Below are 12,592 nucleotides of genomic sequence, written 5' to 3'. Positions count from 1 at the left end.
TAAATTATTACAACTCTTTTCAAAAAAAAAATTAATTTCTATAAAATACAATGTCTTTAAAAAAATTAATTTTTAATATTTTTTCGTTAAAATTATTATTATGGAGCTGACCGATCAACGAGTCTCATTCAAAGAATTCCGTCGACGCAATTAAAAAAATTAAATATAATTTTTGTAATTTTACTTTTTACATATATTAGTTTATTAAGTATCTGATCAAATTTTATTTTTATTTTTTTGTTAACGAATTTTTTATTAGTCTCAAACAAAATCTTGAATTGCATACAATATAGAAAAAACTAAATTCCAATACAGCCACGGTTGATAATATCAAGAAGATGGGCTTAAAAATGGCATTTTCATATTTTTCTTGGAGAGTCCGCCTCTAATTTTGTCAGATTTCAAAGCTTGATTAAATAAATAAATAAAAGAAATTCAATCCAGAATCTCATTATTCAAAGAAAACTTGTATTTAAACAAAATTCAAGATGTGTTTTTATACACAAAATGAAACAATCACAGCCCAAAATGGCTTTACAAAGAAAATTTAACAGTCTAAAGGATTAATTCTAATCAAGATTGCACCAAAGCTTATTAATAATAGATTATATAATCTATTAACATCTTAGAAACAAAATCCTACTGCTATTATTAAATTTATATGCTCCATCTGCTATTCATGGACCGACCCCCTTCTCCTAGCTTTTTCCATCTCACCAGTGAATTTAGAAATTTCATCACCTGAAACATTAACAAACATAAGCATTTCAAAATAACATCCCAACTAAGTTCAATCAAATCAAGAAATAAGAATCTGTGTAGACCTCTGTGGTATCTCTCAAAGAATAAAATGCATTGGTTTCTTTTGGTGCAGGCGATACCAAAATACCGTAACCTCTATTCCCTTCGCGAAGAACCTAAAGTAATTCACATCATATATAGCGTTAATGTGTGAAATAATTCATATCATATATAGCGTTAATGCGTTGTAATGAAAATCATAATAGTTATTTCAAAAATAAATGAAAATTTCTCAAGTTTTTCTACATTGATGTAGATTAAAAGCATTAGGACCACGCAGTTAACCTGAAGTAATTCACATCATATATAGCGTTAATGTGTGAAATAATTCATATCATATATAGCGTTAATGCGTTGTAATGAAAATCATAATAGTTATTTCAAAAATAAATGAAAATTTCTCAAGTTTTTCTACATTGATGTAGATTAAAAGCATTAGGACCACGCAGTTTCGTACCTTGAATGCATCTTCATCGGTCCGATCATCACCGATAAAAATTGGGAGCACATCATTATCGTTATTATTAAGACCTACATTGACATTGTTAAAAAAGAAAAATTAATTGTAGTCCAGATGCTATAGCATAAATGAATGGAGTTCATGCGAGAGAGATCTACGTAAGTACGTAAGACTATATTGCATGGAAACTTGTCGAATCCTACATTTTAGCTTTTCATTTCAGGAAATACTTTAGAATCTCCAAAACTTTATATATATAAAACTATTCTCATAATTAGTGTCTTTTGGCCGTTTCATATTTTAATATTTCCGTCTTCATTTCCGTGCAACATAGGCAGAGGATCCAATCTAAGTAAAAAATTCTCATTATACACATCTATGAGTTGCACATACCTAGAGATTCAAGCAAAAATTCAACTGCTTTGCCTTTATTCCAGTCAATCACAGGACGGATCTCTAAAACCTACCAAAAAGATAAAATATATCCAGATGTCTGTTTCAGCACTAATGAAATTCTTGCAAGGATCAGTTTATAGACAAACAAGAAAAATACCTTCCGGCCATGAGTTAGGCGTAAACGAGGATACTGCTTCAGTATGTCATGCACGCATTGCGCAATTGTAGACCAGTTCTGAAATCAAATGCATAATATCTCAAAATTTGGAGAAATTAAAACCGGATCTAATCAAAAATGAATATTTATGCAATGAAATTGCTTCATCATTCCTTACCTTCTCATCCACATTGCGATAATGTACAGAAGTACAAAACTTGTGATTCTCAACTTTTGCACCTTTGATGTCTTTAGTAATCTCAACAAGGGTTCTAAAAACCTGCATCGCAATTTAAACGAATTCATAACTCTGTTTTCAGATTAACAGAAAGAATTTCTACCAACATACAAAATTAAAGACCTCGTCGATCATAGGTATAAATTCTTTAGCAGGCTGGAACAGATTTACATCCTTACCCTACAACATCAAAACACAAAAGAAAACAAAACCAGCAAATCATTTAATTAGATTTGTAAAAGCTGTATATTTCGACAGAAAATCTTAAGTTGCATAATAAGATCAGATCGGATCGTTCACTACCTGTTGGTCAGTGTATTGAGTACAGTTTGGATGGCCATTGGACACTGTCTTATTGATAGGGCCCTTAATGTCCATCCCATGACTACCAGCATAATAGAGTTCTGTCAGTCCTACCAATTCATACACCTGGAAAGAATGTGAAATGAAATTCTCAAAACTAAAGAAATGATTTATTATGTAAAAAACATGAGATATTCATATGCAAACACAAAACTTAGAAAATGAGTAAGAATTCGCTGCCTACTTTATCACGGCTTCTTCCACTAATAATTGCTGTCGGAAAATACTTTGCAACATTTTTTACAGCAGAGCGCATCTGAGAACAAAAAACTTGATCTTAATTTCAATTTGATGGTCAAGACAACAAAACAAAAGATAACGTAGGGGAAATTCTCACATCATCCGACATAAAGGCCTGATCCGGATCATCAACAATTGGAGAAAGAGTCCCATCGTAATCAAGAAACATTGCAATTTTCTTGTTTTTGGCAAAGTTGGCAATTTCCTCGAAAGAGTTAAGTGCTGATGGATACTTGAGCTGCACAACCAGAATCTGACATTATGAATTACAAAAACACACAAGCAAGATAAGATTGATACAAGATTGGTTGAGGCATTACAATCCAGGAGTAGTAAGCAATATCAGACTCATCAGGCGCAATTTCGATGCTAAAATTCTTGCTGAGCTTCTTACGAGGAGGCGATGAGGCTTTCATGGCATCCAGCCATCCATTGGAGCGAACATCATCAAGCTTTCCGGGCTTTCTCCTAGGAATATTATGGTTCCCAGAGGAAAAAGATGTTCCTGATTGTGAGTAGGTTAACATATTAGAATGGATGCCAAGTCTCGACTTGTTTATCGGTGCAGGATCAGTAAGAACTGGAGATGAATTACTCGACTTGATATCCATCGGATTCACTTGCCAACTACTTTTTATTTATATAATCTAAGTGTTTGATTCTAAAGAAACTAAACCACGGATATTTGCAAACTCTGGCTACCCAACTCTTTTATCAATGAAAAACCACCTCTTCAATGTTTTCTTGTCACTACTGCTGGGTGAGCAGTCCATCAAGCATAGGCTTCTTGATAACTGTTAAAACAACAAATCATCGATTTGAATCAAAAGAAACTTTCAGAAACAAAAAAAAAAAGGTTTTCGAACAGGATTTATACCTTATCATCCCCAAAGGTATACTGCATTTATAGCAGGTGGCTGAACATCATTCACAAATGATTCCTCAAGACTGAACACTTCAAATATCTGCTTAAAATTAAAAATAATAATAATAATTATTATCTAACACTGCCTTGTGAAAATAAACAACTAAAGAAAGAACTATTAAAATATATACAAACAAGTATGCAGCATCAGTCAGAGCAGATTTTGTCTATATCACAAAAAGAGTAGTATGGCATAGAATTGCCTTTAATAGCATCATTTGCTCGAAGCAGGAGCTTTTACTAATTAAATAAGAAATCCTTATTAGGGTCGAAATAATTTCAAGGATTATATAGTAAGTGCTTTTTTTTTAACCGAAACGAGATCCATGCTAATATGGTAAGAAAAAACAAAGTTGATATAGAAAGCACATAATTATTCAATTAAAGCTAATTAACTAATAAGTATATTGTTTATCAAGGCAGAGATGGTTTCACTTGAAAATCAGCTTCAATAATATTAATGCTCAGAAATTTTTAAAGATCCTGGAACAGATTCATAATTTGACCAAAAAATTCATTCAAGTTAAGAAAATAGCTTGTCCACATCAAATCCAATTCATCTGACATTCTTGATATTGACAATTTGTGTTAAACCAATAAATAAACGTAGATCCTTAGCATAAACTTCTGAAAATCAAAATTAAAAAAAGTATTATTATACTTTTCAAGTGTTTACCATAAAATTATTTGTAATAAAACTTAATTTTCATGCACAAAAAGGACTGCTATGGAGTTGACTAAAGGGCTTCCCTTTTTTTTTACTGAATATGAAATTTAATGTGATGCAAGATCTCTTTTGCCTCAAGGAAGTCAGAAAATGACAACTACCCTTAAAAACTCCGCAATATGCATTAACACTAAGAAAAGTATACCAGCCTTCTTGAATTAAAATTTAAAAATAAAATGAAGAAACATTTAATCAGAGAAGTTCCAATATGAACCGCCAGCTTTTATTGTACTCTTCTGGCAGCAAACCAGAGGGAAATGAATGAAAAGATGCATGATCATAACAGAATTAGGCAGCTCTTCCCATATAAAAACAAAAGAGTTATAAATCAAGAATTGACCAATTTAATACACTAGACTTTCATTTATCTTTCTATCTATCTATCTTCAGCAAAAGTCCTTATCATCTTAAACATGTTCCTAAAGGCAAAAATGCTTTGTGTGGACCTATGACTACTGTTTCAAGGGGTCGACGACAAAACATATAGGTAAAGGAAACCAAAAAATTTAATCTTCAAAAAATAAAGAAGTAGACAAGAAACATTATTTAGCAAAGAATACAATTAAACTAAAAAACTTTTTAATTTAACTAGTATATATAATTGGCCAACTCACAGACTAAGACAAGAAATATGTCACTTCTTCATCTAGATCATCTACCAATAGAAGAAAATGAAGAACATTTATATTAATAGAGTTTATTGCACAACAGCAAATGGACATAATACCTGACTGTATATTATATGAATGAAAATTCATATATTATATATGTAGTTGTCTGTGAGTGCAGATGGTGAGTCAATGTGGGCCAAGATAGAGGCTAAAATACTTGTCCAGATCTAATAATACATCACTTTCTTAGTTCTATATAAAAATTAAGAATACTTGCAATAATTATAATTTCTTTGTTCCTACAATGACAAGACACTGCAACTACCAAAACGACCATATGCCCACCAAGAAAAATAACTCAGAAAACATCCAAAACTTTTCTGGAAACAGTTTAAAATGTCATTCATCAATAAATCTAGCTTATTACTATTACTTACAAATCAACATCAAATAAACAGTACCATTGGTAATAATTCCAAGCAACACAACATTTGTAACACATTAACTTAAAAAGGAGAGTGATTACTACACGTTTAGAACCTTGATAAAATTAATTAGCTGGTATATACAAGATGGAAAATTTTATACGCGTACAGATTAATAAAATAAAACATACAAATAACCGGTCAAAATTATTAAAAATAAAATATTTATAGCTCACAGAATTAAAACATCAAAACCATAGGCTACCATTACCAAAAGGCGCCCACCTCAAAATTTACAATAAAGATTAAAACTTTGTACAAAATTCAACTTGAAAACGAATAATAAAAGAAAAGTTGCTAGCTTTATCATTGAATTTTGCATGTTTAACCAAAAGAAACAAAACCCAGTACGGATCTCAAAAAAGGGTATAACAATAACACAGCATTACACATAGAAACTGAATTGAAGTTAGAGATATTGATATGGAGAATTGGAAAAAAAATCATATACAGATACATGAAATAAAATACCTGATCCGACGTGAAGTGATCTGTAGAATGTAGTTAAAAGGAGAGAATATGGAAATAGAAAGAAAAAATGAGAAGTTGCAGGGAAATAGAAACCCTAATAAGAGAGAGAGGAAGCGAAAAGAAAGGGGTATTTATAGAGATGGAATGGCGACGTGTTTGACAAGGTAACCCTTTCTTCTTCTCTAGCTACTCACTATAAACTTGGTTGTTGAGTCAGGAAAGGAAACACACATCATCCTAAATTTCTCTGCATTTTCTTTTCGCTTTATTTTATTACTACTTGAAAACTAATTTCTTTTATGACCAAAAAAGAAAAAAGTAAAGGGTCAATGCGTCCTAAACTTATAGTAACAGATAGTCCTTTAATTCAATTTTTATTTTTTTTAAACAATTAGTTTTAAAATTCTTCGTTTTTGGATCAAATTATTCAATAATTATATTTTTAAAATGCGTGCAATACAAATCGGAGATGAAGGATGCGGAAAAAAAAGTTATCTCATTGTTGCGATAAAATTATTCTAACCCTATATCTAATAATAAAAATATAAATTATGGAATTCTAATTCAAAAATGAAGAATTTTGAAGTTAATTGCTAAAAAAATATAAATAGAGTTAAATGAATATGTGTCACAAGTTTAGGGAGGGCGTTGATTTTTTATTCAAAAAAAACGACTATTCTTTTGAAACTTATTCTTTCCTTACATGGTGGAGACTTATTTATAAACAAATAGTAAGATCGTGCATTTACGCGAAATCTGATTAATAATTATCTAATAATTATATATTTTTTTAATCAAATCTATATAAGTAATGGCTAAAATTTACTCTTTTTGTCTCATTTTATTTATTATTTTTTCTAGTTTCTGATGTCCCGACAAAACGTATATTTTCTTCATTTTTCTCAAGTCCTCTTGGATGGATGGCACCTAAGAAAAGTGATAAAAAAAATTATTATGTTATTTTAGAATGTACTTAGGTGTTAACCACGTAAATGGATTGAGGGATCCATTCTCAAAATTTATATATAGAATAATAAACAAAACTAAAACATATTGTCTTAACAACCCCCACCTTTTAACCTCTTTTTAAAATGGTCAATTTTAACCAAATTCACATTTTTTGAGTTCAATTGCACCCTTAAATATTAAATTGACCTCTTTCCGCTTAGAAAATTTAAACAAATCTTTCATGTTTAGCATATATTACATGTAATCACAAATTCAAAAAATAAAATAATAAATAATAATACTTTTATTTTTAATATATATTAATGGTATTAACTTTTTCATATTTATATAGATATTTAAACGTCTCCGACTCCGTCGAATCCTTCCTCCGACCCCGCCACTGTCTTCCTCGAGATGAACCCAAATCAGGTTCGTCTCAAGCAAGGCAAACAATTTTAAATTGATTTAATTTTTAAAATAAATTAAAACATAAATTATTTATTTAAAAAAATATTTTGATTTAATTAAATTAATTCAAAAAAATTAATTAATTTTGAATGAATCAAAATTTATAATATGTTTTAAAGATGAGGAACTTATTTGAATTTTTTTAGAGTGGATAAGGGTATTAATTATACCCTCGGATTTAGTTAAATTTACTTAAATAATTTATTAAATAAAATTAATTGAATTTTTTTATGAAATTAAATTTATTTAAATAAATTAATTAAATTTTTAGTATTTATTTCTATTTATAAACTGGTTATTATTTTTATGATAAGTATTTTTATGAGTCCACGCTGACAAAAATAATAGATAGTTTATAAATAAATATAAATACTACAAATTTAATTAATTAATTTAAATAAAATGAATTAATTTTATTTTATTTATATTTCAATTAATTTTATTTGATTAATATTTAATTAAAAAAAATATTATAGTATTTAACTGAGATTTATTTAATATAATTAATAAAATAATAAATAAATATTTATAATTTAAATAAATTAAATAAATTATCTACTATTAATTTACAAGTTTATATTATTTATATTACGAAAAAGATGTGTATCCAATACATCCATACTTTTATGGTGTTGAAATCGATGGATACTAAAAATATGAGCGAGTTTTTTCATAAAGTGTGGTATCGTGATATTTCTTACTTTAAAATAATTTTATAAACATTAAAGATTTTTTACACTTTCCTTATGTTAGGGGTTTAATTATACTTTTCCGAATGTTAAAGGTCTATTTGACCCGATGGCCAAACATTAAGAACTTAACTGATCCGAAGAAGGTTACTGAGTACATGTTGGCGATTCACGCTGGCAATTAATAAGTCCACGCTGGTAAAAATAGACGGAGGTTGGAACGGTGTTAAAAATGAGAGCTTATATGATACGATTTAATAACGTTAGGGGTTTAATTGAATATTTCCGAAAGTTAAGAGTTTATTTGACCTAATGGCCAAATGTTAGGAATTTAACTGATCTTTTTCTGTAAATATAATTCATCGTGTTGATATAATTTGAAACGAGATAGCATGTGTTCTTTGGAAACATATCATTTTTTTTTAAAGAGCACACGTAATATCTGTGAGAATAAATATCATGAATTTATTTAATTATAATAAAATAATAAATATGTTCATTTTGGATTTCTAAATTATATAATGGAGCATGGCTCCATAAGGACATGTGGGCAGATCACTAATTCGAACGAATTATTTGTTAAACTTAAATTTTTGCTAATAATTGTTTTAGCTTTAAACATAATTTTATGAAAGAAAAATAATTTAAGTTTATTTCATATTCTATGACTCATATTTATGAATTTGGTCATAGTATGAATATATGAAATTATTTTTATTTCATTTTAATTACAATGAAATATAGTATAAATGAATCTATTCGTTATTTTATACACATAGTAAAAAAATTAAAATATATTTTATCTTTATTAATTAATTATTACCAATTGCCTCTTAAAGGCATTATTCTTTTACAAATGCTTTAACAATTTTTTTTCATTCGGATATAAACTTTTTAAAAATCGGATTGTATTATTTTTTCGTGATATAAATATGCGTTAATCCTCTTTTCTGAGTCGTGGTATCTAATGTGACACTTCATGCGCGCCGTTTTTGTGCGTGAACTCTCAAAGTGGAGTTTTTTTTATGCCACTTTTGTGGCCTCCTAATATAATTTTATTCATATAAAAAGGTAAAACAAAAAATAATGAAAGAAAATTGTATAAAAAAGCACCATGACACTATTTAAATGATTCATAAGAATAACAAAATGGACTTCATAAAAGGAAAAAAAGGAGTATTTCATTATAAGAGTTAAAAATATTTTTTTAATAGCTCTTTGTTTATTTTTTTTTATAAATATTATAGCATTGATTTATTTTATTTTTATTTTCCTATAAAATAAAATACATGTTAGTAATTAGATATAAAATAAAGAGTGAATATTAATTATATAATAAAAAATTTACATATTAAACAATAAATCTTCATATAAAAAATTACATATAAAATCTTCATATAAAAAAAGTTTGCATATGATCTTTTAATAAGAAAATGTATATATTTTTTATTTCTACTAAAAAGAGTTGCATATTAAAAAAAGTTACATAGTAATTATTGTATTTTTTTAAATAAAAATACATTTTCTTATTGAATTCGTTATATATACTCGGAAAAAAAAACTACATTTTGTATAATAAGGCTCAATTGTATTCATATACTCCCTCCGTCCATTTTTAGTTGTCGCTTTAGGCAAATATTTTTGTCTATCAATAGTTGTCACTTTAGGATTTCTATGTGATTTTTGGGAGATTCTAACCTAGACCCGGTTCATGTGAAATTCATGGACCAAGCAAATCAAATGCTAGCAAAATGTGAAGTGAGAGAAAAATATATTATATTTCTAGCATTTGATTGGTTTGGTCCATCAATTTCTCATAAACCGGGTCTAGGTAAGAATTTTCCGTGATTTTTACAATAATATTCCAAATTTGACCTTCTTATTAAATCACTTCATTAAATAATAGTTCAATTTTCAAAACTAAACCATTCAACAGTAGGTTAATAACTCTATTTTCAAAACTAAATCTTTCAATAGTGGAGTTTATAAATAGAATTATAGTAGTCTTTATATTTATAATTTAAGACAAAATAAATATTTTTTTAATCTTAACAATCTAGTCTAAAACGACAACTAAAAAACAACTAAAAATGGATGGTAGTAATTAATTGAAAATATCTTTCTGTCATGAATTCTGATTTGGAAACTAAGAAAGATATTATATTAATCATCGGTGATCCATGTGAATTTCATATGATTCACAAACTTTTTGGCCTCATAATCAAGCTGTGTGGATGTGAACAGATTCCTCACTAATCGTTTACGGGTTACCTAACCCTTGTTTTATTGTCCATTACATACGAAAAAGATGTACATAATCAAATAATTAATCACTTAAATAGCTAGCATGATATTTTTTTTATATAAACGTGGCAAACTATGATCATATATTATAAGTTTTGAAATCTTTAATTCAACATCTCTAGAAGCTGGTGATGGAATTGCTTAATTAGCGGCCACAAGCTATGTAACAGCTTCAACAAATAAAAAATAGGCCAAATGTCGTAAAAAGGTCAAATCTTTTATAAAAGTTTCACAAAAGTTCTAATCTTTTAATTTTGTCGATTTTGGCCAAAAACAGATTATTTGGTTTCAATTGTGGCCACTCTTAATTTGATTTCAATTTGCCTATCACTACTAGAAATTCGCTGATTAGTGACAGATTTTAGCGACGGATTTCAAATCCGTCGCTAAAATTAATATTACCGACGGATTTAGCGACGGATTAAAAATCCGTCGCTAATTCCTAATAAAAATTGGCGGGAATCATCCCGCCAAATTTAGCGACGGAAATGAAAATTGCACTTTTAGCGACGGATTGTTGAATCCGTCGCTAAAAGTAAATAAATAGCGACGGATTGTTTAATCCGTCGCTAAAAGTTCTATTTAAAAAAAAAATTAGTTCATAGAAAAAAATTTATTAAAAATTTATTATTAATAAAAGTATTTGAATTAAAAATATTAATGTAAAAAATAATTATATTAAAATGTGAGGGTAAAGTGTAAAAGCAATAATTTGTTGTTTTTATTTAAAATAATTATAAAAAAGTTATTAAAAATATTAAGTATAAAAAATAATTAGTATGAAAAAAATATATTTTATATCGTGGAAGTAAATTGTGAGAGCAAATATTTGTTACTTTTAGTTATATTTAAATATAATATACATACATATATAACAAGAATATGAGCTGGTTAAGATGGAGTTACGCGTGGGGGAACTCCAAAGTTAATGAGCTTTGGATGGAGCAATGGAAGGATGGGTGACCTACTGGGAAGTTGGGAAATTTGCGGGTGGATGACAGTGTTTGGTCTATCGCGGGTGGTTGGGTGACAGTGTGTGGTCTATCGCGGGTGGTTGGGTTCGGTGGGCTACCGATTAAATAATATTATATTTTATGATTTTAATTATTTTTTTTAATTTTTAAAATTAGCGACGGATTAAAATCCGTCGCTAAAATCCGTCGCTAATTTTTTAATAATCCGTCGGTAAAATTAATCTTCTGTCGCTAAAAAATTTTGCGACCAGAAATCCACCGACGGACAATGTCCGTCGGTAATCCGTCGGCAAACACATTTGCCGACGGATTTTGGCTGTTTAGCGACGGAAATTTCCGTCGCTAAACAGCGAATTTCTAGTAGTGTATGTGGCGTCTATGTAGCATGCACATATATTGAAATGTCTGGACTTTTGTGAAACCAAATAATCCATTTTTGGCCAAAATCGATAAAATTAAAAGGTCGGGACTTTTGTAAAAAATAATCAGTTTTTGGCCAAAATCGACAAAATTGAATGGTCAGGATTTTTGTGAAACTTTTGTGAAAGATTTGGCCTTTTTATTACATTTGGCCTAAAAAATATAGCAAAGATGAATCTTTTTTTTAGTTTCAAAACAAAAACAATACATATAAGTCGGTTTTTTAATATTTAATATTCAATAATCAAATAATTAATAAATCTTAAGAAGCAAGTCCTATTTCAGATAATTAATAATTTTATTATTTAATAATTTATGAAATTAAATTTTGTTTGATTTATTTTATATAACTATTAATTATTAGAATTATTTTTTCTAACACTATCATCCACTAGTTATTCATAGGGGCCACACCTAAAATGTTGTTCACACTTATTATGTTATAATGTTAACATAAAAAGTTTTTTTTATTCATCAAGTTGGAAACACGATGCAATGAACAAATATATTTCACTGATCATGAAGTACATTTAATTATTATTTTAATATTATGGTATTAATATGAAGTCCGTAAATGTGAACTACTTAAAATATATTAATTTATAAATTTTTTATAATTTTACTTTACAAAATTAATAAATTAATAATTAATAAAATTATAATCCATTATATATATTAACTATTAAAAAGTCTATTGTACATAGACAATTATATTGTGACAGCACTTAATATACATGCACTAAGATTTATTTATTTAAATTAATTTATCAATAAGAAACTAAGAAGATATATTTTATTAATATTATACTAAAATATAAAATTTTAATATATAAAATTAACTTTTATTATTTCTAAACTAATCTAACTAAAAATATATATTTTATATAAAGTAATAAGTCAAATAATAATATGTAG

The 12,592-nt window shown here is 27.9% G+C and overlaps 1 protein-coding gene and 1 long non-coding RNA gene across 4 annotated transcripts; both read right to left on the bottom strand.

Annotated features, from left to right (window-relative positions):
* Nucleotides 1–451: 451 nt before the first annotated feature.
* On the bottom strand, nt 452–3,352 carry LOC126678294 (probable trehalose-phosphate phosphatase F). The gene is made up of 11 exons (XM_050373198.2): nt 2,976–3,352; nt 2,753–2,893; nt 2,600–2,671; nt 2,356–2,481; nt 2,176–2,232; nt 1,993–2,094; nt 1,815–1,892; nt 1,655–1,724; nt 1,259–1,332; nt 825–917; nt 452–741 (listed from the first exon to the last, which is right to left on the bottom strand). Exons 1-11 carry the CDS (start codon nt 3,264–3,266, stop codon nt 658–660), a joined length of 1,188 nt encoding a protein of 395 aa, XP_050229155.1. The 5' UTR covers nt 3,267–3,352; the 3' UTR covers nt 452–657.
* Nucleotides 3,353–3,354: 2 nt separating this feature from the next.
* Nucleotides 3,355–6,126, bottom strand: LOC130015439 (uncharacterized). 3 transcript variants are annotated; one of them, XR_008790599.1, is made up of 3 exons: nt 5,875–6,126; nt 3,533–3,620; nt 3,355–3,449 (listed from the first exon to the last, which is right to left on the bottom strand). It is a non-coding gene; the product is annotated as an uncharacterized LOC130015439 (long non-coding RNA). The 3 variants fall into 3 exon arrangements; XR_008790601.1 differs by lacking the exon at nt 5,875–6,126 and adding an exon at nt 4,409–4,845; XR_008790600.1 differs by lacking the exon at nt 5,875–6,126 and adding an exon at nt 4,257–4,844.
* Nucleotides 6,127–12,592: the final 6,466 nt, after the last annotated feature.

Source organism: Mercurialis annua, linkage group LG4, assembly GCF_937616625.2.
Source record: "Mercurialis annua linkage group LG4, ddMerAnnu1.2, whole genome shotgun sequence".
In the NCBI taxonomy this organism is placed as follows: Eukaryota; Viridiplantae; Streptophyta; class Magnoliopsida; order Malpighiales; family Euphorbiaceae; genus Mercurialis; species Mercurialis annua.
The sequence above is the reverse complement of the archived record's forward strand: the minus strand, read 5'-3'. Positions and strand labels throughout refer to the sequence as shown.

Bases quoted from the DNA above. Each gene is read 5' to 3' on its own strand.
- LOC126678294 (XM_050373198.2), bottom strand. From the start codon at position 3,266: ATGGATATCAAGTCGAGTAATTCATCTCCAGTTCTTACTGATCCTGCA. The intron at 2,672-2,752 runs GTGAGAATTTCC...TTTTGTTCTCAG, and splicing joins AGGCCTTTATGTCGGATGAT to ATGCGCTCTGCTGTAAAAAA. The intron at 918-1,258 runs GTACGAAACTGC...GAATTACTTTAG, and splicing joins CCGATGAAGATGCATTCAAG to GTTCTTCGCGAAGGGAATAG.